The sequence below is a fragment of the Mesoplodon densirostris genome, chromosome 13, assembly GCF_025265405.1.
Source record: "Mesoplodon densirostris isolate mMesDen1 chromosome 13, mMesDen1 primary haplotype, whole genome shotgun sequence".
Lineage (NCBI taxonomy): Eukaryota > Metazoa > Chordata > Mammalia > Artiodactyla > Ziphiidae > Mesoplodon > Mesoplodon densirostris.
In genome coordinates, this window is record NC_082673.1 from 30,794,312 (window position 1) to 30,820,190 (window position 25,879).

At 32.5% G+C, this 25,879-nt stretch overlaps 1 protein-coding gene across 1 annotated transcript in view; it reads right to left on the reverse strand.

Moving 5' to 3' along the window:
- Positions 1-25,879, reverse strand: part of MMP16 (matrix metallopeptidase 16) — a 349,628-nt gene that overhangs the window by 177,557 nt on the left and 146,192 nt on the right. Inside the window, exon 3 of the mRNA XM_060115643.1 lies at positions 17,008-17,130. Coding sequence (XP_059971626.1) covers positions 17,008-17,130 — 123 coding nt within the window. The remainder of the gene's footprint in view (positions 1-17,007; positions 17,131-25,879) is intronic.

The following is a 25,879-nucleotide window of genomic DNA, read 5'->3' on the forward strand; positions in this document are numbered from 1 at the left end:
TAAATAAGTTCATTTGTACCCTGTTTTTCAGATTTCACATATAAGCAAGATCATACATTTGTCTTTCTCTGTCTGACTTACTTCACTCAGTATGACAATCTCTAGGTCCATCCATGTTGTTGTAAATGGCATTATTTCATTCTTTTTAAGGCTGAGTAATAATCTGTTGTATATATATGTACCACATATTCTTTATCCATTCCTCTGTTGATGGACATTTAGGTTGTTTCCATGTCCTGGCTATTGTAAATAGTGCTGCAAAGAACACTGGGTTGCATGTAACTTTTCAAATTATGGTTTTTCCACATATATGCCTAGGAGTGGGATTGCTGGATAATATGGTAGCTCTATTTTTAGTTTTTTAAGGAACTTCCATACTGTTCTCCATAGTGGCTGTACCGATTTACATTCCCACCAACAGTGTAAGAGGGTTCCCTTTTCTCCAGCATTTATTGTTTGTAGACTTTTTGATGATGGCCAGTCTGACTGGTGTGAAGTGATGACGCATTGTCATTTTGATTTGCATTTCTCTAATAATTAGTGATGCAGAACGTCTTTTCATGTGCTTTTTGGCCATCTATATGTCTTTGGCAAAATGTCTATATAGATCTTCCACCCATTTTTTGATTGGGTTTTTTGTTTTTTTGATATTGAGCTGCATGAGCTGTTTGTATATTTTGGAGATTAATCCCTTGTTAGTTGCTTCATTTGCAAATATTTTCTCCCATTCTGAGGGTTGTCTTTTTACTTTGTTTATGCTTTCCTTTTCTATATTACCTATTTGATGGCTGATGAGGCATGCAGATTAATGTTGTAACTTTGAATTTTGTCTAAATTAATTTCCCTTGTAGTCTTTTATTTTCTTTCCACCTTATTGGATCGCAGAAGCCCATCATTAGTGGGCAAGTATTTTTATGGCACAGCATTTGAAAGAATGTACTACATAATAGGTACTGCTTTAGGTGCTAGACATAAAACTGTGAATAAGACTCTGATATTGTAGAACTTATATATATTTAGTGGTAAGAGATAAACAATAAAAAATATAATTATAGATGGTTATAAATGAGGGGTGAGAAGGTGAGATAAGTGGATTATAAATGGAATTTCAATGACAAAAGGAGCCATGCATGCCTAGCACTGAGTTTCCAGCCAGCAGGAATAGTGAGCAGTGCAAACAAACTTGGCCAGTTCAGAGAATGGGACTTCTTTGTGAACTAGTGCAAAATGAATGCTCAGAACAGTGGTATGAGATGAAAGAGAATTGGCAGGGAGTGGGTTATATTCTGTGAAAGGAAACCACTGTAGAATTTTAAGCAGAGACGTATCCTGGTATTTTTCCAGTTTACAAAGATCGCTGCTTCTGAAGAAAAATGACTAGGGGGATAAGATTGGAACCAATAAAACATTTTGGAAGTTTGAGCAAGAGAAATTAGAGAAATGTACTAGAGTAGCTGTCATGGAGATATGAGGAATTAGACAAATTCTGTATACGTTTTGAGGACATTGTTAATAGGAATTAGTGTTGGATTCAATGTGTAATGGAGAAATTATTTTATATTCAAATAAAGGGTAACCTTACAGCAAAGAAAAATGAAATCATGTTAGTATAATATGTATATAGGTACACAGTTGTTCTGAGAAAAATGAAGTAATATAATATAATAAAGAATAATAAATGTGGAGTACCATTTTGACTTGAAAACACATCACTGTGTTTTTCAAAGTTATGTACTGATGAATTTCCAAAATGTGCTTAACTACAATATTTGTGATGTCATTAATAAATACAAGACATAAGTATATTTTCAAATTACAGTTTTCTCCCAATATAGGCCCAGAAGTGGGATTGCTGGATCATATGGTAGTTTTATACTTAGTTTTTTAAGGAACCTCTGTACTGTTCTCCATAATGGTTGTACCAATTTACATTCCCACTTACATGCACTCCAGTGTTCATTGCAGAACTATTTACAATAGCTAAGACATGGAAGCAACCAAAATGTCCATTGACAGAAGAATTGATAAAGAAGATATGGTATATATATACAATGGAATATTACTCAGCCATAAAAAAAGAATGAAATAATGTCATTTGCAGCAACATGGATGGACCTGGAGATTATCATACTAAGTGAAGTAAGTAAGAGAAAGACAAATATATGTGGAATATAATAAAAATAATACAAAGAAACTTACTTACCAAATAGAAACAGACTCAGAGACCTCAAAATCAAAATTGTGGTTACCAGAGGAGAAACGTAGGGGGAAGTGATAGATTGGGAGATTGGGACTGTCATATACACACTGATATGTATAAAATACATAACTAATAGGGACCTACTATATAGCATAGGGAACTCTACTCAGTATCCTGTGGTGACCTATGTGGGAAAATAATCTGAAAAAGAACAGATATATATGTATATATATATATATATATATGGCTGATTCACATTGCTGTACACCTGAAACTAACACAACATTGTAAATCAACTATACTCCGATAAAACTTTTTTTAAAAAATACAAGATACATTAGTGTACTTCAGAGTTAGAGCTGGAATTCTGAATTCATAAAGAAATTTTATGCCATTGAGAGATGTTTTATATTTACTAATAACTGAAATAATAAAGAGCACAGAGACATCATATGATGTTAAGAGTAAACACTGTTATTCTTAATATTCTAATACATAATACACAAAATTGTTAATATATACTTGCAAAATAAAGACAATACTATAAAATAAATAAATGAAGGTTATATTTGAAAAACAAACTAATTTAATTTTAAAGTGCTTTTACTTTGTCTTTTTTTGTGGAAATAGAGTGGTTATAATGGACATATTTTCCATTTTAATAAGACAGTTGTTTTCATTTTTTGAATTCTCTATTGGGTTTTTTTCATTATGTTATTTCACTGATTCTTTTAAACCTTCAGTTTGGTAAATTTTGTAACATTTACCTAAAAAAATAATAAATATTATCTTTAACAATCATGTCTTATACAACCCTGCATAATAAAATTGATGAAGTGGGAAATTCAAGACATCATTGTTCATCAGAATAATTGGTACTGAAGGCAAAGTATGTTAATTTATTTTTAAGGTTACCGTGTAAGGTCAGGATTCTCTAAGTTTAATTTCATTGAATTGCTACAAATTCATTTAATTAAAAAATATGTACTAATAATGGAGTATTTCCCTTTCAAAATTTTAATAGAGTGATGACTGTTTTCCAAAATTAGAGTATTAATTTATCTCTAACATGAAAGTAAGAAAAAAACTACATATTTTGGTGTTTGGTATTACATATTCAAAGTTAAAAGAAGCTTGAACTCTGCTTTACAGTTCTCAATAGCAACACATAAATTTCTCCATGATAAGTGAGATATTAAGTTTACTTCACTATTTCTAGGGTAATTTTAAAAAGTGTGAGAATTTGACACTTAGAGAAACAGTCAATCTGGGGAGAAAGAGGCTTATTAACAAAACTCTAACAAAATATGTGTGTGTTTTCTTTACTCATGGAACTCTAGGAATTATTTTGCTTCATTAGCTCTGTAAAATAAATTAATATGAAATGTACAATTATCAAATATTTGTTCATTTGAATAGAAGTTATGGGAAATTTGTAACAAGGACATTGCCAAATGTTTCATCATTTTCAAATCAAGTAAACTCTTTTTAGGTATTCAGGAGACAGTACATATTACCCAATGCCTAAAATTACTATATAAAGTCAGAATTCTCTAGTTTCAATATCATTGGATGCATACCAATTTCTTCAATAAAAATTCTACATACTAATAATGACTCTTTCCCCCTATAATTTTGATACAGTGATAAATCTTTTTCAAATTTTGGGTACTGTTTTATCTCTAATTTTCAAAGTAAGAAAAAATAAAACTGAATACTTCGGTATTTAGTTAAGATACAGAAGTTATATGATATACTTATGTCAAGATATTTTGGTATGACCAGGGTTAAATACCATTTACTCAATTCAATAAACAAAAATAGTTGTTCAGAAAAGCATACTAACATTTTATTAAAAATGATTAACAACTAAATGGAATTTATCATAACTAGGAAAGTAGACAATTTCTAAGAACATAAAAGAGTAAAAATAATAAACTACATATTTAAATTATTAGTAGATCCTTATTCAGAATGTATTAAAATATTCTATCAGAGGAGAACTAAATAGACTAACTTACTTTTACCCATATTATGTTTGTATAGTTGATGTGACTTCACTTTTCTTTTAAATACAAGAAATCATCAGAGTGGAGATTGACTATGGAGTCTCTCTAGGAAAGCTAACATTAAATATTTGACTATTTCCAAAGATGCTAGCTTTCCAGGTAGGGCAGACCTAGGTATATATTACTTTGGGTCTTATTTAAATAGCTTCTGTTTCTCAGCTTGCTGTGTATCCTCTGGATACACAAGTTTGTCAATAGGATAATCAAGTTCAGTGAGCTCATTGGGTTTAGAGAGAATGGTGAGAAATGTTTCTGGGGAGGAACTTCTTATTCTTTAGCAATTTCTAGCTTTCTTTTCTCTGCATATATTGTTAAAGTAAAATAATAACTTCTAGGGTTGTATCCTTAGTAGTCACAGAAGCATGGATTTAAAATCAAGGTTAGCTAAAGGAAGAATTTACTAGGAAAATCAATACTAATTAATTTAATATAATATAACATAATATCAGATCCACTAATATATTATGAATACTCATTAATATACTATAATTTTTAAAATAGATGCATCTGGCAGTTGATTACCTATCCCACTGGTCATTTATTATATAAATTATTATTTTGAAGTTTATATTTTATAAAGAAAATGAACTTAGGCTAAATTTACTTTATATAATATTCAGCAAACCTGATAAATAAATATCTACTTGATAAAAAATGGTGTTACTCATTAAGATCCTATTATTATTTTGAATAAAGTTTAACCAAAGCTTACTAAAAATTCATTAATTTATTCAACAACTCGTTTTTGAGGACCTAATACACAGCAGACACTCTACTAGGTGCTGGGGAGCATAAAATGGATATGTTCTCTGATGAAATGAATATCCTGTATGGTCTTGAAGTAACATACAATATACTATTTTACAATTATTCACTTACATACCTGTCTCCCGTACTAGACTACATTCTTCATGGGAGCAGGGGCCTTGCCTAACTCATCTGTCTATTGACAGTTCTGCCACATAATGTTGTTCAATAATCATTTATTGAATGAAAGACACCTAATTATCCAAGAAGCAAAATTTGTCAAAAGGAAATTGATCATAAAAATTCAAGTAAGAGATGAATGGTCACCAGTACTTGTATTACAGTTATAACCAGCATGTATATTATGCATCAGCCAAAGTTATATATATATCCCTAAGAATACGTAAATGATACAACCTCAGAAGTTCCCATTTCTAGGCATCAAACACTGAGGTCATTTAAGTGGAAGGCATAGAGACCTAGACATTCCCTTTAAATTGACTGATTTTAGAAAGTTCCTTTCAATCCCACATTTTAAAGATAGGAAGAGATCTTAAAGTTATGCAATCGAACTTTCCAACCATTCCACAAATGTTCTCTAATTTCCCTGACAAGTGAATAAATTTCCTGGTTTATATGTTTCCAATGATGAAAAAAGAATTGTAGGATGGATGGTTTAATTTTCTGATAGCTCAAAATATTAGATTTCTCTTAAAGTCTTTAAGTATTTGAAAATAGGGCTTTCCTGGTGGCACAGTGGTTAAGAATCTGCCTGCCAATGCAGGGGACATGGGCTCGAGCTCTGGTCTGGGAAGATCTCACATGCTGCGGAGCAAATAAGCCCGTGTACCACAACTACTGTGCTTGCACTCTAGAGCCCACGAGTCACAACTACTGAGCCTGTGTACCACAACTACTGAAGCCCACGTGCCTAGAGCCCATGCTCCACAACAAGAGAAGCCACAACAAGATAAGCCACAGCAATGAGAAGCCCATGTGCCACAACGAAGAGTAGCCCCCGCTCACTGAAACTAGAGAAAGCTGCGCAGCGAGGAAGACCCAATGCAGCCAAAAATAAATAAATTTAAAAAAAGATATTTAATATTTGAAAATAACAGGAAATTGCTCCCTTAAATATTCTTTCCATCATGTTAAGAATACTTGGCTCTAATCTTGAGCTCTTCCTCATGAAAACTGCATTCAAGATCTCTTAGTATTTTGATTTCTTTTTAGAAGTGTACATTAATTTGCCAAGAAGCAGCAGAAAACGTGGTGGCCCAAAGAGAAAAGGATACATCAGGTAAGGCATGACCAACAAGGCAAAGAGATAAAATTAGCATCTCCACTGCTTTGAACACTTTGCTTTCTATAAATCTACTATGGACATTCTAGATTTTCTTTTTGAGCCACGTTATACTCATAATGAGTTTGCAATCAAATAAAACCTAGATTCTACCACCCCCATTCCAACTCCTGTCTTTATTCTGTAATGGCACATTCTGTAATCATTTTGAGCTCCAATGTCATATTCTGTATTTATTTTCCTAAATATAGTACAAAAAAAGAAAAAAAAAAGGAGTAACAAATGATACTATTTACTACCTATTATATACAAGGCAACTTCTTAACACCTTATATATATTAACTTTAGAGGGTAATATCTTTAGCTCTCACTCCTAACTTGCTCTTATTCTGTTATAATATTCTCAACAATGTATGGGATTTGTCTGATAAATTAAAGGAGTTAAGATAATCAGCATTTATTAAGCACTGTGTTTCAAGCACTATGCTGTTTTTGTTTTTGTTTTTGTTTTTCCCTACTATCTGACTTAATTGTCTCCTAAGCTTTGTGAGGCAGGTATTGTTACAATTCTCACTTTACACACAGGGAAAATGAGACTTGGAAAAATAAGTAACTTGATCCTGGTTTTACAGGTAGGAAGTGTCAGAGCCAAAATGAAAATCCAGACTTTTCTTACTCCAAAATTATGTGCATATCAATAATCAAACATTAAAGAATAATCTGGAAGTTTACAGGGATAAACACCTAATTATTTGAAAATTCAAAACTAGCTAAGACAATTGTCAGTATAGGGATACAACATAAATGGAATTATGATCACTTCTGAATCTAATGGCTCTTAGTTTCTCTCTTTCTTTATTTTAAAATAGAATGGTATAGTAGTACCTAAGGATGCAGAGACACTAAAGAGGGTACACTGTCAAGAGTTTGGAAATCAGGTCAGAAAAATAATAATATCTGAAATGGAAAAAAAATAAATATCAATATACATAGTTGTGTAAGTTTTATAGGTCTAAAATTGATTATACTTTAGTCCAGTTAGTATTTGTTGATTTTTCTATGGTATGAGGTAAGAACCTAATTTCATTGTTTTCCATAGAGATAACCAATTATCACAGAATAAGTTAATATGTAAAATAGCCCATCCTTTCCCCACTGATCTACAAGGACTGCTCTGTCATAAATCAATTTTTTAATACATGAATGGTGTATTTCTGTGATCACTTGTCAACACTGTTGCACTATTTGTCTATCTCTGTGCTAACACCACATATTGCCTTAATGTGTATTGATTTAAAGAAAGTCTTCATATCTAGTAAGTGGGAACATTTTGATTAATATTGGACCTTCACTAATCCTCAGAGATTTTTGAGTCAGTTTGTTAAATTATACAAAAAAATATTACTAGGAATTTTGTTAAAATTGCATTGAATTTGTAGAAGATCTGAACTTTAATTATATTGAGCCTTTCTATTAAGAGCAAATTATATCTCTACATTTATTATTGGTGTTTTTATGTCTTTCAATAAAAGTTCCTAATTTTCTTCTTAAAGGGCTTACACATCTTTTGTAGATTTATTCTTCACTCATACTTTTGTGTCTATTTTAAATGTCATTTTTGTAAAGATTTTATTCTGTGTGTGTGCCTGTTTACTTTGTATATTGATCTTGTAAAAAGTTTCCAGTTTCCGCTCTGACATGTAAAGAGCTTGGAAGCTGTCACTCCCAACCTCACAATAAGACAAAAAAGCTGAGCAAACAAAAACTAAACAACACTTCTTAGCTCCATCAGAGAATTGCAGTTACAGGGCAAACTTCCACCCCCAAAACTGGAGACACAGAAAAGTACGAAGAATCAGAAACAAAAGTCCCTGAATCATTCCTGTCTGATATAGTAGAAGGAAAGAAGTAAAAGGCTACAGTAATATTCTGGGTGTAAGATCTCCAAAAGTCAAGCTCACCTAAAACACTGAGATTTAATCACAGGATTATAGACTGCTTCCTCACCCCAATACTTTAAACCACACCAACAAGGCTCAGTATAATAACAGTGGATTACAAATTAGAAAGCTGCAAGACACAAAGTCTATTTAAGAAAGACCTTCTAGGATATTCAGAGACAACATGGGAGACAAAACTAGCCCACTAGAAGAAAATGAAGTTTCCAACACCTACAGCTACAAGAAAAAATAAACAGCCAAACTCCTAAGCAAATGAATATGAAACTTCACACTAAAGGCTTATTACCTCAGTTTCATGACCCAATACATCATGTCTGGCTTTCAAAAAAAAAATTAATAACATGCTAAAAGTCAAGAGAAAACACAGACTGAAGAGACAATAGAAGCATTAAAACCAGACTCTTTATGGCAGAGATTTTGAATTATCAGACCAGAAATTTGAATTAAATATGATCAATATCCTAAGGGCTTTAATGGAAAAAGTGGACAACAAGAAAAAAAAAAAAACACGTGAATAATATAAGCAGAGAGATGGAAACTACAAGAAAGAATTAAAAGGAAATGCTAACAATAAAAAATATATATATTAACAGAAATGTCTCTGATAGGTTCATCATGAGACTATATATAACCAAGGGAAGAATCAGTGAACTTGAAGATAACTCAGTTGAAACTTCCCAAATTGAAAAGCAAAGGAAAAAAAAAAAAAAAAGAAAAGGCTGGAAAACAGAATAGAGCATCCAAGAACTATGGGACATTTAAGTGTTACAGAACATAATGAGAATACTAGAAGGAGAAGAGAGATATGAACAGAGACATATTTCAGATAATGTCACACACCAAACCACAGATCCAGGACTTTCAGAGAACAAAATCTACATGCAGACATATTATATTCAAACTGCAGAAAACCAAAGACAAAGATAAAACCTTGAAAGAAGTCAGATGGGGGAAAAACACCTTATCTACAGAGGAATGAAGATACCAATTCAATTGACTTCTCCTCAAAAACCATCTAAGCAAGAAGAATATGATCCAAGCAAGAAGAATATTCATATGCTAATAGAAAATGGTAATATATACAATGCTCAATATGACCAGAAAAGGTAGAAAAAGAGGAAATACAAAAACAAAAGCAAAACAAAATCCACAAAACAAAGAACAACAGCAATGGGCAGCAAAAAGTTACAAATATAGTAGATATCGATTTAACTATATAAATAACTACTTGGAATGTGAATACCCTAAATATACCAATGAAAAGATAAAGATGATAAGAGTGGATTAAAAAAAAAAAAGCCCCAATTATATGTTGTCTCCAAGAAACTCACCTTAACTATATAGATTTTGATGGTTAAAAATAGGAGGATAAAAAATATACCATGCTACACTAATCAAAAGAAAACCAAAATAGCTATATTATTTTCAGACAAAGTCTTCCTCAGAGCAAAGTAAATTATCAGAGATAAAGAGGGGTATTACATAATGATAAAGGTGTCAATTTTTCCAAGGTGTAAGAAACCTTAATATATATATATTTTTAACAGCAGAGAAACAAAATAAATGAAGCAAAAACTGATAGAACTTCAAGAAGAAAAAGGCAAGTGTACCATTTGTTGGAGACTTTAACATCACTCTATCAGTAATTGACAGACCCTGCTGATAGAAAACAGTAAGGATATAGTTGAACTGAACAGCATCATTAATCAACTGTATCTAATCAACACGTATATAACACTTCATCCAAAACCAGCAGAATACTCATTACTCTCAATCTCACATGGAACATTCATCAAGGATCCTAGGGAAAATCTCAAAATGCTTGGAGATACAGCAGCATAATTATCAATAACATGTGAGTCAAAGGACAAAAATCTGAAGGATTTTTAATATTACTTGAATTAAATTAAAATGACAATACAACTTATCAAAATTTGTGGGATTCAGCAAAAACACTGCTTAAAATATAATATATAGCATTAAATGCATATTAGGAGGCAAAGAAAGATAAAAGTAATTAATCTAAACTTCCATCTTAGGAAATTAGAAAAAAAAAAAAGCAAACAGAAGAAAAATAAAGTTGGAACAGAAATCAATGAAACTGAAAACAGGAAAACAATACAGAAAAAAAAATTAAAGCCATATCTCTGAAAAGATTAATATAATTAATAAACATCTAGCCAGACTAAATAAGAAAAAAAGAAGACACAAATTACTATCAGTTATGAAAGAAGGCACATCACTACTGATACCATGAATATTAAAAGGATAATAAAAGAATACTATGAACAAGTGTATGTCCATAAATGTGATAACTTAGATGATGTCATGGGCTGAATTGTGTACCTCCAAATTCATATATTAAAGCCCTAACTCTCAGTGTAACTATATTCAGAGATAGGGACTTTAAGGAGGTACTTGATACTAAATAAAGTCACAAGGTTGGACCCTAATTCAGTATGTCTGGTGTCCTTATAAGAAGAGAAGAAGACACCAGAAATCTCTTTCTCTCCACCCACACACAGAGGAAAGGCCAGATAAGGACACAGTGAGAAGGTGGCCATCTAAAAGCCAGGAAAAGAGGCCTTACCAGAAAAGGACACTGACAGCACCTCAATCTTAGACTTCTAAGCTCCAAAACTGTGAGAAATTAAATTCCTGATGTCTAAGCCACCAAGGTTTTTGTTAAGGCAGCCTATAAAGGCTATTACTGATTTAACTGAACAACTCCTTTAAAAGACACAATCTATAAAAACTTCTACAAAGAGAAATAGGTAATCTGAACAGTCCTATATCAATTAAATAAATTGAATCAGAAATTAATAACCTTCCATAAAAAAAAAAACTAGGTCTAAATGGTTACACTGGTGAAGTCTACTAAACATTTCAGGAAGAAATCATACCAATTCTCTATAACTTCTTCCAGAAAATAGAATTCTTAACCCATTGTATGAAACTAGCATTACCCTAGCATTACCCTACAGCAGATAAAGACATTACAAGAAAGGAAAACTGCTTATCAATATTACTCATGAACATAGATGTAGAAATCCTAAACAAAAATTAGCAAATCAAACTCTACAATGTAAATAAAGAATTATTCACCATGACAAAGTGGGATTTAGCCCAGGCATGAGAGTCTCATTCTGCATTTGAAAATTAATTAAGGTAATCAATCACATTAAAAAGCTAAAGAAGAAAAATTATACAATCATAGCATAGATACAGAAAAAGCATTTGATAAAAGACAACTCCCACTCATACTAAAAATATTCAGCAAACTAGGAATGGGATTACTTCCTCAACTTGATTAAACATCTAACAAAAAGCCTGTAGCTTATATTATACTTCATGGTGAGGAATTACATGCTTTTCCCTTAAAGACTGGGAGAAAGGCAATGATGTCTGCTCCCAGCACTCCTATTCAACATTGAAAGCAGTAGCTAATGCAATAAAATAAGCAAAGGAAATAAAAACAATACAGATTGGGAATTAAATAAAAACAACAACTATCCTTGTTTTCAGATGACATGACTTTCTATGTAGAAAACATAAATGAACTGACCAAAAAAATCCTGAACTAATGAGTGATTTATAGCAAAATTCTAGGCTACAAGGTTAATATACAAAAGTCAATTGCTATCTTATATATCAGTAATAAACATTTAGAATTTGAAATTTAAAACACAATATAACTTATAGTACAAAACAATGTTTAAAGAAATCCTTAGAAATAAATCTATCTAAAATATGTGAGTATGGTTTGAATATTTGTCCCCATAAAATTCATATGTTAAAATCCTAACCCACAAAGATGATAATATTAGGAGATGGGACCTTTGGGAAGTCCTTAGGTCATGAAGATGGAACCTTCATGAATGGAATTAGTGTCCCACAAATATCTCTAGCCCTGCTGTTATGTATGTGAGGATCCAAGAAGTTTGTGACCTAGAAGAGGGCACCAACTATGCTGGCACCTTGAACTCAGACTCCCAGCCTCCAGAACTGTGAGAAATAAATTTCTGCTGTTTATAAGCCACTCCTGGTATTTTGTTATAGAAGTCTAAATGGACTAAGATATATACAAAAGATTTATAAGATTAAAATTATAAAATTCTGAGGAAAGAAATCAAAAACCTAAACAAATAGGAAAATATTCATGTTCATTAATGGTAACAATCAATATTAAGATGTCAGTTCTCCCCAGAATCATCTGTATATTCAAGGCGATCACAATAAAAGTCCTGCTAAATTATTTCATGGGTGCTGGCATACCCTGTTTTATTGTGCTTTGCTTTATTGTGCCTCACAGATATTGTGTTATTTATAAATTGAAGTTTTGTGGCAATCCTATGTTGAGGAAGTCTATTGGCACCATTTTTCAAAAAGCATTTGCTCACTGTGTCTCTGTGTCACATTTTGGTAATTCTCACAATATTTCAAACTTTTAAATTATATTATATTTGTTATGGTGATCTGTGATCAGTGATCTTTGATGTTACTACTGTAATTGTTTTGGGGTAACATGAACCACTCCCACATAAAACAGCGAACTTACGAAATGTTGTCTGTGTTCTGACTGCTCCACTGACCTGACATTACACTATTGCTCTCTCTCTCACTGCGCCTCCCTATTTCCTGAGGCCCAACAATATTGAAATTAGACCAATTAATTACCTAACAACGGCCTCTAAGTATTCAAGTGAGGGGAAAATCACACATCTCTCACTTTAAGTAAAAGCAATAAATGATTAAGTTTAGAAGGCATGTCAAAAATTGAGACAGGACAAAAGCTAGACATCTGTCCCAAATGGTTATCCAAGCTATGAAAGAAAATGAAAAGTTCTTGAGGGAAATTAAAAGTGCTACTCCAGTGAACACACAAATAATAAGAACGCAAAACAGCTTTATTGCTTATATGGAGAAAGTTTTAATGGTCTACATAGATCAAACAAGCCACAACCTTCCTTTAAGCGAAAGCCTAATTTAGAGAAAGGCCCTAACTCTCTTCAATTCTGTGAAGGCTGAGACAGGTGAGGAAGCTGCAGGAGAAAAGTTTGAAGCTAACAGAGGTAGGTATATGAGGTTTAAGGAAAGAAGGAAAGAAGCTATCTCCATAACATAAAAGCACATGGTGAAGCAACAAGTGCTGATACAGAAGCTGCAGCAAGTTATCCAGAAGATCTAACCAAGATAATTAATAAAGATTGCTACATTAAACATTAAATTTTCAATGTAGATGAAACAGCTGTATTATATTAGAAGAAGATGCTATCTAGGACATTCATAGCTAGAAAAGAGAACTTAATGCCTGACTTCAAAGCTTGAAAGGATAAGCTGATTCTCTTGTTAGTGGGTAATGCAGCTGGTGACTTTAAGTTGAAACCAATGTTCATTTGCTATTTCAAAAATCCTCGGCCCCTTAAAATTATGCTAAAACTATTCTGCCTGTGCTCTATAGGTAAAACAGCAAAGTGTGGATGATAATACATCTGTTTACAACATAGTTTACTGAATACTGTAAGCCCACTGTTGAGACTTAGTGCTCAGAAAAAAGATTTCTTTCAAAATATTACTGCTCATTAACAATGCACCTGGTCACCCAAGACCTGTGGTGGAGATATACAAGATTCATGTTGTTTTCATGCCTACTAACACAACTTCCATTCGGAAGCCCTTGGAACAAGGAGTGATTTCAACTTTCAAGTCTTATTATTTAAGAAATCCATTTTGTAAGGCTATAGCTGCCATAGATAGTGATTCCTCTGAAGGATTTGAGTAAAGTAAACTGAAAATCTTTTGGAAAGGATTCACCATTCTTTATGCCATTAAGAATATTTGTGATTCATGGAAAGAGATAAAATGTTAATATTCACAGGAGTTTGGAAGAAATTGATTCCAATCCTCATGGATGATTTTGAGTGGTTCAAGACTTCAGTGGAGGAAGTAACTGCAGATGTGGTGGAAATAACAAAATAATTAAAATGAAACATGAGCCTAAAGATGTGACTGAATTGCTGCAATCCCGTGATAAAACTTTAAATGATGAGAAGTTTGTTCTTACTGATGAGCAAAGAAAGTGATTTCTTGAAATGGAATCTACTCTTGGTGAAGATGCTATGATGATTGTTGACATAACAAATAAAACAGCATTCAGAATATGACATAAACTTGGTTGTTAAAACAGTGGCAGGGTTTGAGAGAGTTGACTCCAATTTTAAAAGTGCTACTGTGGGTAAATTCTACAAACAGTGCTGCACGTTAGAGAGAAATTATTCATACAAGGAAGAGTCAATCAATGTGGCAAACTTCATTGTTATCTTCTTTTAAGAACTTGCCTCAGCCACCTTGACTTTCACCAACTACCACCCTTAGCAATCAGCAGCTATCAGCAGCTGAATGTTAGCAATTTTTATCAATAAAGTACTTTTAACTAAGGCATGCTCATTGTGCTTTTGAGCATAATGCTACTGCACACTTAATAAACTGTAGTATAGTGTAAAAAAATTTTATATGCACTGGGAAACCAAAAAATTCAAGACATCGCTTGATTGCTATATGAGCTTGATTGCTATATTCTCTTTATTTTGTTGATCAGAACTGAACACAGAATATCTCTGAGGAACGCCTGTAATGGCAAACTGATTCTAAAGTTTATGTGGGAAGGCAAGAGACTCTGAAAACACAACATAATACTGAAGAAGAAGAATAAAATCAGAAAACTGACACTATCTGATATCAAGACTTACTCTAAACCACAGTAATCAAGAAAGTGTGATATTGGTTTATGAATAGACACATAGATCAATGAAGCAGAATAAAGAGCACAGAAATTTACACATGCACATAGGCAACTATCTTTGACAAATGATCAAAGGTAGTGGAGAAAGGATGGTCTTCCCAACCAGTGGTGCTGGAACAACTGAACATCCACATGTAAAAAACTGAATGTAGATTTTACACCTTTCCCAAAAACAAACTCAAAATGGATCATTGACCTAAATGTAAATGCCAAACTATTAAAATTTTAGAAGTTAACATAGGAGAAATTCTAAGTGACCTCCTGTTTGGCAATGGATTTTTTTTTTGATATAACACCAAAAACACAATACAGAAAAGAAAATAATTGATAAATTCTAGCTTATTAAAATTAAGACTTCTGTTCTGCAAACTACACTGAAAAGAGAATGGAATGTCAAGCCACAGACTGAAACAACATATTTGAAAACATATCTGATAAAAGTCTTGTAATCCAAAATATACAAAGAACCTTTAAAATAGCAACTCAATTAAAATTTGGTGCAAAGATCTAAACAGTCATCTCACAAAAAAAGATGTACAGATGGCAAATAAGCATACGAAAATATGCTCAGCTTCACATAGCATTAGGGAATTGCAAGTTAAAAAATTGAGAAACCACCTATTAGAATGGTTACATCCAGAACCCTGACAACACCAAATACTGACAAAGTTGTAGAGGAACAGTAGCTTTCATTCATTGTTGGTGGTAATGCAAAATGTTTTAGCCACTTTGAAGATAATTTGGTAGTTTCTTAAAAAGCTAACCTTAGTCTTACCTTATGATCAGCAAAATTATACTCCCAGGTATTTAGCCAAATAAGTTAAAAATTAATGTCCACACAAAAACTAGCCCACACATATTTATACTAGCTTTACTCATAGTTGCCAAAACCTGGAAGCAACCAAGAAGTCTTCAATAGGTGAACAGGTAAGCAAACTGTGACACATCCGTACAATAGACTATTGCTCAGTAATAAAAAGAAATGAGCTATCAAGTCATGAAAAGACATGGAGGAAATAAATGCATATTATTAAATGAAGGAAAGCAGTCTGAAATGGCTACAAACAGTGTTTCAAACCATATGACATTCTAGAAAAGGCAAAACTATAGAGACATTAAAACCATCAGTAGTGTCCTAAGGATAAGAGGGATGAATAGGTGCAACAAAGGATTTTCAGAACAGTGAAACTAATTCTGTATGATACTGTAATACTATATGATATTATTCATTTGTCAAAATCCATAAAACTACAACACAAAGAGTGAACTCTGGTGTAAACTATCGATTTTAGTCAGTAATAGAGCAATACTGGCTCAACAATTGTAAGAAATACCTAATACTAAGTAAGATCTTAATAATGGGAGAAACTATGTGAGTGTGTATACTGGGAGGAGGGGGGGCAGTGAGAACTACCCATACTATCTGCTCAACTTTTCTGTAAACCTAAAATTGCTCTAAAAATAAAATCTAAAGATAAAATCTAAAAATCCATTTGAATTGTTGTTCAAAAGATAAAAAGTTAAATGGTTGCTCTGATACCAAAATTTAATTAATAATTCAAAGATATATTGTTTAAATTGCAATTATTTATATACTATATTATTTTATAATTTTTTAGATTATGAATACTTGAAAAAGAATGTTGTGTGTTAGAATACTCATCTGAAAGTCTTTCAGAATATTAGCATTCATTCAAGAAGCTGGAAGATCTAGTTTACAAAAGTGTTTCAAGGAATGTCTGTCTACAGGGTCCCCAAATGGACAATTTATTCTCTTCTCAATTGCAATTTTTGTTTTTTTATGTTAACATTACATCACTATGTGTTACCATGTAGTCAATGTGCATTAGATCTCAAACAAAATGTCGAAATACATAGTTGTGAAAAATTGAAAAGAAACAGTAATTCATCATTAGCTATTATACCTGTAAGTGATGTGTTTGTGCTGCCACTTCTGTCCTGTTAACGCATACCGCTTTCGACGAATATTAAATTTGGAGCTACCTCTTGTCTGGTCAGGTACACCACATCGAGGCTTCTTCATCCAGCTGCAAAAAGCAATATTTTCCAGTTATTTACCAACAACTCTAATCATTAATTTCAAAAAGAAATCCATTAAGAAGTTATGGCAGTGGTAATAAAAATGGGAAAACATAAAGGAGAGTTTTGTCAGTTTTCTTGCAATTTGAATCTAAGTATTGTAGAAAGCATATTTTTTCTGGAATGATCAAGAATCACTAGTTTATAACTCATATCATTTAGATAACTTTTCTCTCTAATTCATTTTGAGCTAACTGTAAACTAAGATATTCTGATGCTTCTAACTAGAATCTGCTGTTAACAGATACATGACCTTGGGAAAGTCTCATTCAGAAAATGAGACTTTTTAAAATAAATTATCACTAAGGTCTCTTTCAGCTTTAACATTCAACAATTTTTAAAATCTATTACATGGACTAAACTCCAGGAATCAAGGAGATATATGCTACTCTCTTCTAGCTTAAATAGAAGGAAATTGTCATTTAGAATAACATTTGCCTTTCTCCACATTTTTCTTCTTTACACTTTAAGCATTACCCCAATTTTCAAATAACAATCATTCTCTTTGAACGTTTAATAGTAACTGAATTCACTGCTTAAGAAATTTTTTTCTGAATATAATGTTTAGTATGACACCAATAAATTTTAAATATTAACATTGGGAAAATAAAATGCTGGTTTTGATTTATTGATTTTTAATACTTATATAGATACAGTTGTCTAATTTATTTTCTAGAGAGTCTCATTTGGCCATTTTCATGTTTTCTATGTAGTCTTGCTTCTTGTCTAAGGAGAAAGATTGACATGATTTTTATTAGCTTTTCTTTAGTGACTAAAAATGGCTTTATCATCCATTAGGCCATTTATTTTAACAATTACAGAACTGAAGCAGAATCTTCGTGGCATTACATGCTTCAGAAAGTGGAAATGAGCAAAAGAATCAATTTTTGTTATATTTCATCAAGTAATTTCTATACTCTTTAAATGGACAATAATTGACTACAGAGATGACTGTCTAAAGATGTCCATTTTGTGAAAATGACTGAAATAGTTTACATGTTACATGGATAAATCAGCTAACTAGATTTTATAAACATAAGAATAACATCATGCAACAATGAAAGCATGACTTTTACTTTTTAAGAAAGAAAACACTTTTCTGATAAGCATTATAAGTTTCTCCTTTTTTATTCTGCTACCAGTAAAAATGTAGAAATTGCAGTTCACAGACTTAACAAACTCCATCCTAGTTTATGATGCATTGTAAAGTTACTTCAGGAAATCACTCTTGCCCTTATTAAAGTCTCCAAACCAAATGAGATGTCTTATAAATGCTAATGCCTAGAAAGCTAAACAGACCTATGGAACTGAAGTCTCTGGAGCCAAGAATTGAGACCTTTTACTTTTAACAAAAACTCCCAGAGCACTCTGAATTAGCGGTCCCCGACCTTTTGTGGCACCAGGGACCGGTTTCACGGCAGACAATTTTTCCACGGCGGGAGGTATGGTTCAGGTGGTAATGCAAGTGATAGGGAGCAATGGGGAGCGGCAGATGAAGCTTCGCTCGATAGCCACCGCTCACCTCCTGCTGTGTGGCTCTGTTGCTAACAGTCTGTGGCCTGTGGGGTTGGGGACCCCTGCTCTAAATCACTAAATTTGAGATATATTTCACTAGAGTGTAAAACACTCAAGGGAAGGGGATCTACATACTCCCTGTACCTGTACAACCCCTAGAATTTAAAAGAGGTTTAATTAATAGGTGGATAGGGATATTTTTTTAATGAAAACATATTTTTATTATATTCTGTAAGATCTAGATACATATTCAACTAACAAATACTAAGCATTAATGGTTAATATTAATTAATTAATGATAATTTAAGTGGTTTTTATCAATGGGTATTTCATTAATCATACTCTCAACAAAAATTATTATATTTCATAACCAAGTACTTATTCTGACATCTCCCTGAAAGTGCTGTGAGAATAAATAATTATTAAATATGAATAAATTTACTTAATGTGGATGTGATTACACTTACATTTAGCTAAAGAAAATATTGAAGTAAACACTCTAGGGAAAGAAATAATTTTGAAATGGATAGTGGGATAAAATTTGACAATTTGTATTTATCCTGATACATTATCAGATGAAATATGTTTTCAATGAGGATATATTATCTAAAATTACTTTAACAATACATAAAGTTAAAAGATGAAGACAGCCATTGAAACATTTAAATTTACTAATGTAAATTTCCATTTTAAGTTGTGCATATGTTGGACCTAGTAAAAGTTTTCTCAATGAAACATTGCATCTTCCAAAGGACAGGGGTTTTAGGGATGAGTATTAGATTCCTATGATGAAACATATCTCTGCTAAATTCCTTATGTATTTCTTCAGCTTTTCTCCATTTCATATAATTTTCTTATGTTCCAACTATTTGTTTATATATTTACTCATTATATCCTGATCCATTTATCTTACAATATTTTAAGCTTTTATAATACGTTAAGAGATATATAAAAAAAAAGTGTGTATGAAAAGATAAGGCAAGGGGCTCTTGCTGAGCTCCCAGCCTAAGGCAAGTCATTCATGATAAAAAACAAAACAAACAAAAAAAGAACAAAAAAACAATATAATTAGTTAAATGTTCTCACATCTCCATCTAGCTATCTTGTCATCATTTCTAATTTTACATGTAATTTTAAATTATGATTTTTCAGCTCCAAACTTGCACTAATTCTGCTGATACCTTATCTCAGCCCAAAGTCTTTCTAATGCCTAAGCCAGGTATCCAGGTAACATCTTCCACTTATCTCTCCACACATCCAATCAATCATGATGTAGTCTCTTCTGCCTCTAAAACTTCTCTATATCTCTCACTCTCACCAGTGCCTTCTCACTCCTAAAGATAAATCTTTTCAAAACACTGAGTATTTACTACATGTTCTAAGTATGAAATGCTTTTATAGACAATCTTATTCAGGCATACTTAGCAAGGATGCCCCCTATCTCCCTGCTTCCCAAGATCCACACAAGTTCCTACAGAAACAAACCTCTTTCTGCCTTTGTATACAGTAAACTCTGTCTGGAATACTTTTGCCTCCTTATTTACAATGACAATCCTAATCCTCCCCATTTTTCAAATCCCACAGGTACAGTTTACCATCTCAACACAGCATGTATTATAGTGTATATTACAATATGTACATCTCTGTCTCTGTCTTCTACTAACCTGCGAGGCAAGCCAGAGAGTCCTGTATGGGACTGGTGCCCAGGGAAGCTTCCAGTGAAGAACATGAAGCAAATAAACTGTCTTCATGTATTTTTTTTTGCACATACCAATCTCCCCCACTATCCTATATGTTTCTGGAGGACTTTGTAACTCTTACAGCTCTGTGCCTTGAACAAATGCTTACTATGCAGAGAGATGTCGTGTGAAACTTTATATAAAATTAAATCATAATGTAGATGACTTAAGTGTAAGAAATAAACATAAGAATAGGCATAATGTAATATAAACTAGTAATTTAATTCAAAGAACACTTAATGAGGGTTTGTCAAGATAACTCTATGTTAACTTCACCAATATATGTACCCAAATATTCTGGCACAGATATTATCAGGCATTAATTATCAAAATATGTAAAATCCCAAAAATATGATCAGAGCGCATCGTGACACTGAATATGACACACAGTATCTGAGCTAAATCTGTCCTTGGGATTTTTATGTGATTCCAAAGTTTGTTCTTTAATTTTATAAGCATTTGTTTCTTTCTCTTACAATTTTTAAAGTTCTCAGTGATATCAAGAATGGTCAGTGTTTACTAGAACTCATCAATGAATTAAATGCTGTCTAATACTAAATGTAAAATTGGCATGTTAATTTTGTTAATCAGGTAGAGTCTGGCAGTTCATTTCTAGTTATCATGCATCAAAATGTTCGTTCTGTTCATATATCAATTTGATAAATCCCGTATTTACCTATACAAAAGAGTGCAGAAGTAAAGAGTGCAATTTTACTTTTGCATGCAAAATTAAAATTGATTGTCTCACCCAAGGTAATAACTACATCATATGAAAAGGAAAGGTGTTGAAGTGTATGTGTGTGTGTGTGTGTGTGTGTGTGTGTGATATTTCCAAGTCGTACGTTTTTTTGTGAAAGTATCATTGCTAAAACACTTATTTTTTTCAGTATGTCAACACACACTCATATACCTGTGCTTCTTTAATGACTCATTTGCTAAGAATTTTAAGTTGACATTCCAAAGCAAACAAAGACATGGGGAATGAGCACTGGGCTGGGGGGTGGGGCAGTGAGCTACAAGAGAGACATTTTGTAATTTCAAGTTGTAAGTCACGGCACCACCCCAATTTTCATAAATATAATACTGATATTCATTATTGGTTTAACTGTTTAGAATATAGAGCATTTTTAAACTAGTTTGGTGGATCATTAATGTCTTTGTTTAAATTAAGTCAATTTAAAAATGAAAAATATCTAAAAATCGGTTATCTTGTGAGAAGTTACATTATAAAAGTTGGAAGCAGGGATCCAAGAGCCAGACTGCCAGTGTTCCCATCCAGCTTCACTGACTCACAAGCCCTGTGCTATTATTCAGTCTACTGTTTCTTTCTATTCCTTAGTTTCCTCTTCTATAAAATGAAATTATGTACTATTATTGAGTTAATGTGAGGATTAAATTAGTTAAATCATGTGAAATACTTAGAACAGGTCCTGGCAGATAGTAACTGCTATTATTATTAACTTATAAGTATAATACTTAATATTATTTTTAAAATATCAGGAAATAGTTATACTAGTAGTAGTAGAAGCAGCATCAGCAGCATACAGATATCTATGTTTCTACATTTTTCAGTTCACTTTGACTTGGATGTTGACATAAAGCACTTTGTTATTCAAGACAGGGATATTCCTAGTATTTTGATAACAAATATGCCAACAGACACATTATCTTCTGTTTTATGTAAATAAAGTAACAATAATCTTCTAAGCAGGTTTACAGTAATGTTAAAAGCCACCATATAGGAAACAGTATCCATTAGCTTCGGTTAAAAAAGAAATTAATTAGTTGGGCATTCATGTCAAACATATAGGGCTACCCATTGCATGACTCCAAGAGGTTCCTTCAAGTTGTAGTCCATGCCCCTGATGCCCCTGTAGTGGGGCTGCAGGTAGGCAGCTCCTCAATAGAATAAGATGGGAATGCCACGCTTTGGGGTTGGGGCTGTGCCACACAGTGGACCTGTGTACATATATCTACCTTTACCAAGGGAAAAAACACTCAAAAATATATATTGTGTGCCTTATGCATTAGTAATCTTAGAAAAATATTCATCAACATAATATATTAAACAGGTTTCTATCCTCCAAACATTTCCAAGTTCTAATGAAAGGTAAGAGTAATACCTATGATTATAGTTGTCCCAAGAAATCTTTCTAGAAATTTTAAAATATGCTTATATTTATTACATTAAAATCCTTAGGCTTTGCTTGTATTCAAGTTCAATAATCATGAAGAAGATTTTTCAAAAGAAAATTAACTTAGGGCTCAAAATGTAGATAGGCTGATAGCTCACTCTGATCCAGAGTTTCTTTTTTTCTATCAACTCATTAGCAGCCTGCGTGGACCCACATGTTATTCCCAAAGCTGAAACTGCAAAGTTAAAGTACTTAAAAACCCAAGCACAGAGAATAAGTGTATTAAACCTCCATAATCTGCAATGTGAACAAAAGCTCTGTTAGAGTGTCACCTCTTTCTTAAGCTTTCACCTCTCACCTTTTACCTTTTGGAACGGGGCTCTAAGGACCCCGCTCATTTAGCTGTTAACCAACCCTCTGCAGCTACCAAAATGTGGATTGACCTATGCTATAATGTTATAGCTTTGAGTACTACTGTGATGTTAAAAAATAAGAAAGAAAAAACTTTACTGATTGATCTATCTTTTATATCCAAATTGAAAATGAAGAGTCTTAACTTGATAATTTAGACAAAAGGAAAAAAATCATGGAACACCTGGATAAGTAAACTAAAAAGCTTGTAGTTCTTGATATATCTAAATAAATACTTGAATTCCAAAATCAGGAGTTCAAATATCACTACAGTTTCATAATAATTCTTTGAATAAAGCTACTTATTCAGTTTGAAAATAATTTTTAATTAAGACAAATTTCTGGGCAAGATTTAAATAAATTAAACAGAATTACTAAGATCATCCAGTATATATGTATAAATGTATATATGTTTGTATGTGTACACACACACACACACACATATATATATATGTATATATATATGTATGGAGAGAGAGAAAGAGATAGAGATAAAAACAAAAAGAAAGATCACTTTACAAATCCCATCAAGTATGCTTCAGGGCATAACATTGTGCACACACAAAAAGATAAACTAAAATTTTAAAATACTTATTATTAATATTATAAAAACATATTAGACTCATTCTTATTATTGCCTTGCTATCCTTTTCCGTCCTTGCAAAACACTGCATTTTTATGCATAACATAGATTACTTCACTTATTAAGGAATTTAAGTGAGCTTGCTTACTAAAATTAGCTAAGTAACCAATAATTTAAAAGAACCATTGCAACATATGATAATTAGCTCATTTTGGGTGGGGATGGTATAAGTATTTACCACTATCTCTCCAATATCAATGTTAATTAATTCAAAAGCTATATAATATGCCACTTAAGGTAATAACCAAATTTGTTGCTGAAAATGGTTAATTTCTTCAATGTAATATAGGGATTATTATAATTGGCATCATTAATTTTAATTACCCAAGAATTATAGATTGAATCCATCAAAGCTCTGTCTGCCAAAAAAGAATATAATTACTTAATTTAAAAACAATTGATTTCAACAAGACTCTAAAATTAGATAAATGTTTATGGCATCTGAAAATGAATCCTAAGACATTATTTTAATACTGATGAATAATTCTAGGTCTCTCATTTTGCTACATATTTTATGTAATAAGACTTAGATGAAAAAATTTATACATTATAATTTGACTATGTAAAATAATAGAATGCAATTTCAGCATGGATTGTTACCACACATTCATTTAATATTACAGAAGCACAGAAAATTGCTTAAGTAGCATGATTATAGGGATTATACTTACAAAAATGGTACATAATTTTAACTGAGTACCCTGAGCAACAATACCCCAAGACTGGGGATACATCAGTGGAAAAAACAGACAGGAAGCAAATGAAGCTGCTTCTAGTATGAAGCAGGGTTTTTAGTATGAGTGACAATGAGAATGACACAGAGGACAGAGGAGGCATCACAGTCTAGGAAGGGAAAGGATGAGGATTCAACAAGGCTTTAATGGGTTCACCTAGAAATAGCTACCAAGTGTAACACTCTCTTTAAAGAGAAAGATAAGTTTTTAATTTCAAAATAACTGAGTTAGGGCCTCCCTGGTGGCGCAGTGGTTGGGAGTCCGCCTGCCGATGCAGGGGACGCGGGTTCGTGCCCCGATCCCGGAGGATCCCACGTGCCGCGGAGCGGCTGGGCCCGCGAGCCATGGCCGCGGGGCCTGTGTGTCCGGAGCCTGTGCTCCGCAACGGGAGAGGCCACAGCAGTGAGAGGCCCGCGTACAGCAAAAAAAAAAAATAATAATAATAAAAAAAAAAATAAAAAATAACTGAGTTAGAACAAAACTCTTTTAAAGAAAAAAAAAGCAAGCAGAAAAACTGGTTGGTTTTAAATTTAAGGCTGCTTATTTAGTTGATCTTTTCTTTATAATGCTATAGCTCACAGAAATGTTACTTTAACACCTACACACTGACACATTCCTTTCTCTTGGTCTGGAATCTGAGACACTGTGTGCCAGGAATGGATCCGTGTCTTTCTCTGCACCTCTGCATTTTTTACTTCATACTGCTGTTCAGACCCTTTTCCACGTGAATGGTCCAAATAAATCCTGCACACGTTCATCTTCCATTATCTCCTGATAAAGACCTTTTTCTAGCTATTTTAGGGAATCAAACTTACCCATCCTGAGTCTTTTCAATGATTAGCAGGGGCTTTCAAAAGTGGGGGGAAACCCAAATGACAGCTTGTTTAGGGCTCCACTCTCTCAATTTTAGTATCTAGTAATAAACATATTAAAATAATTTGTTTCCCAAGTCACCATTTATTGTATTTTTAAAAACTGTGTCATAATTTCCAAAAAAGTGAATTAGAAGGTATCAGCTCTGTGTTAGGGAACAAGAAAGCTTGTCCAGAGCACTTTTTAAATTGTTGGGATAAAGAGTGTAATATAAATGGAGTTCTGTATTGTACACAGCAACGAAACACAGGGCTTGCTGGAGGTTTTGCTTATTAATTTAACACTATATTTATCTTGGATAAGAGGTATGTTATGACTTAAAATGAACTTTTGATAGTATACTATTAAGAGAGAATTGCAATGATTACAGGGCAGTAGATTCAAAATATCAAAATTGTATTCCCAATATTAATAACAGGTTTCTCATTCTCACAGAATGCATTATATTAATTCTTCATTCTGTTTTCACAGACTCAAATCAAATTCAATATTTAAGTATATATTAAAAATGTTAGGAGAGGTAATGTATTTATTTATTTAATTTTTGACATCTTTATTGGAGTATAATTACTTTACAATGGTGTGTTAGTTTCTGCTTTACAACAAAGAAAATCAGTTATACGTATACATATGTCCCCATATCTCTT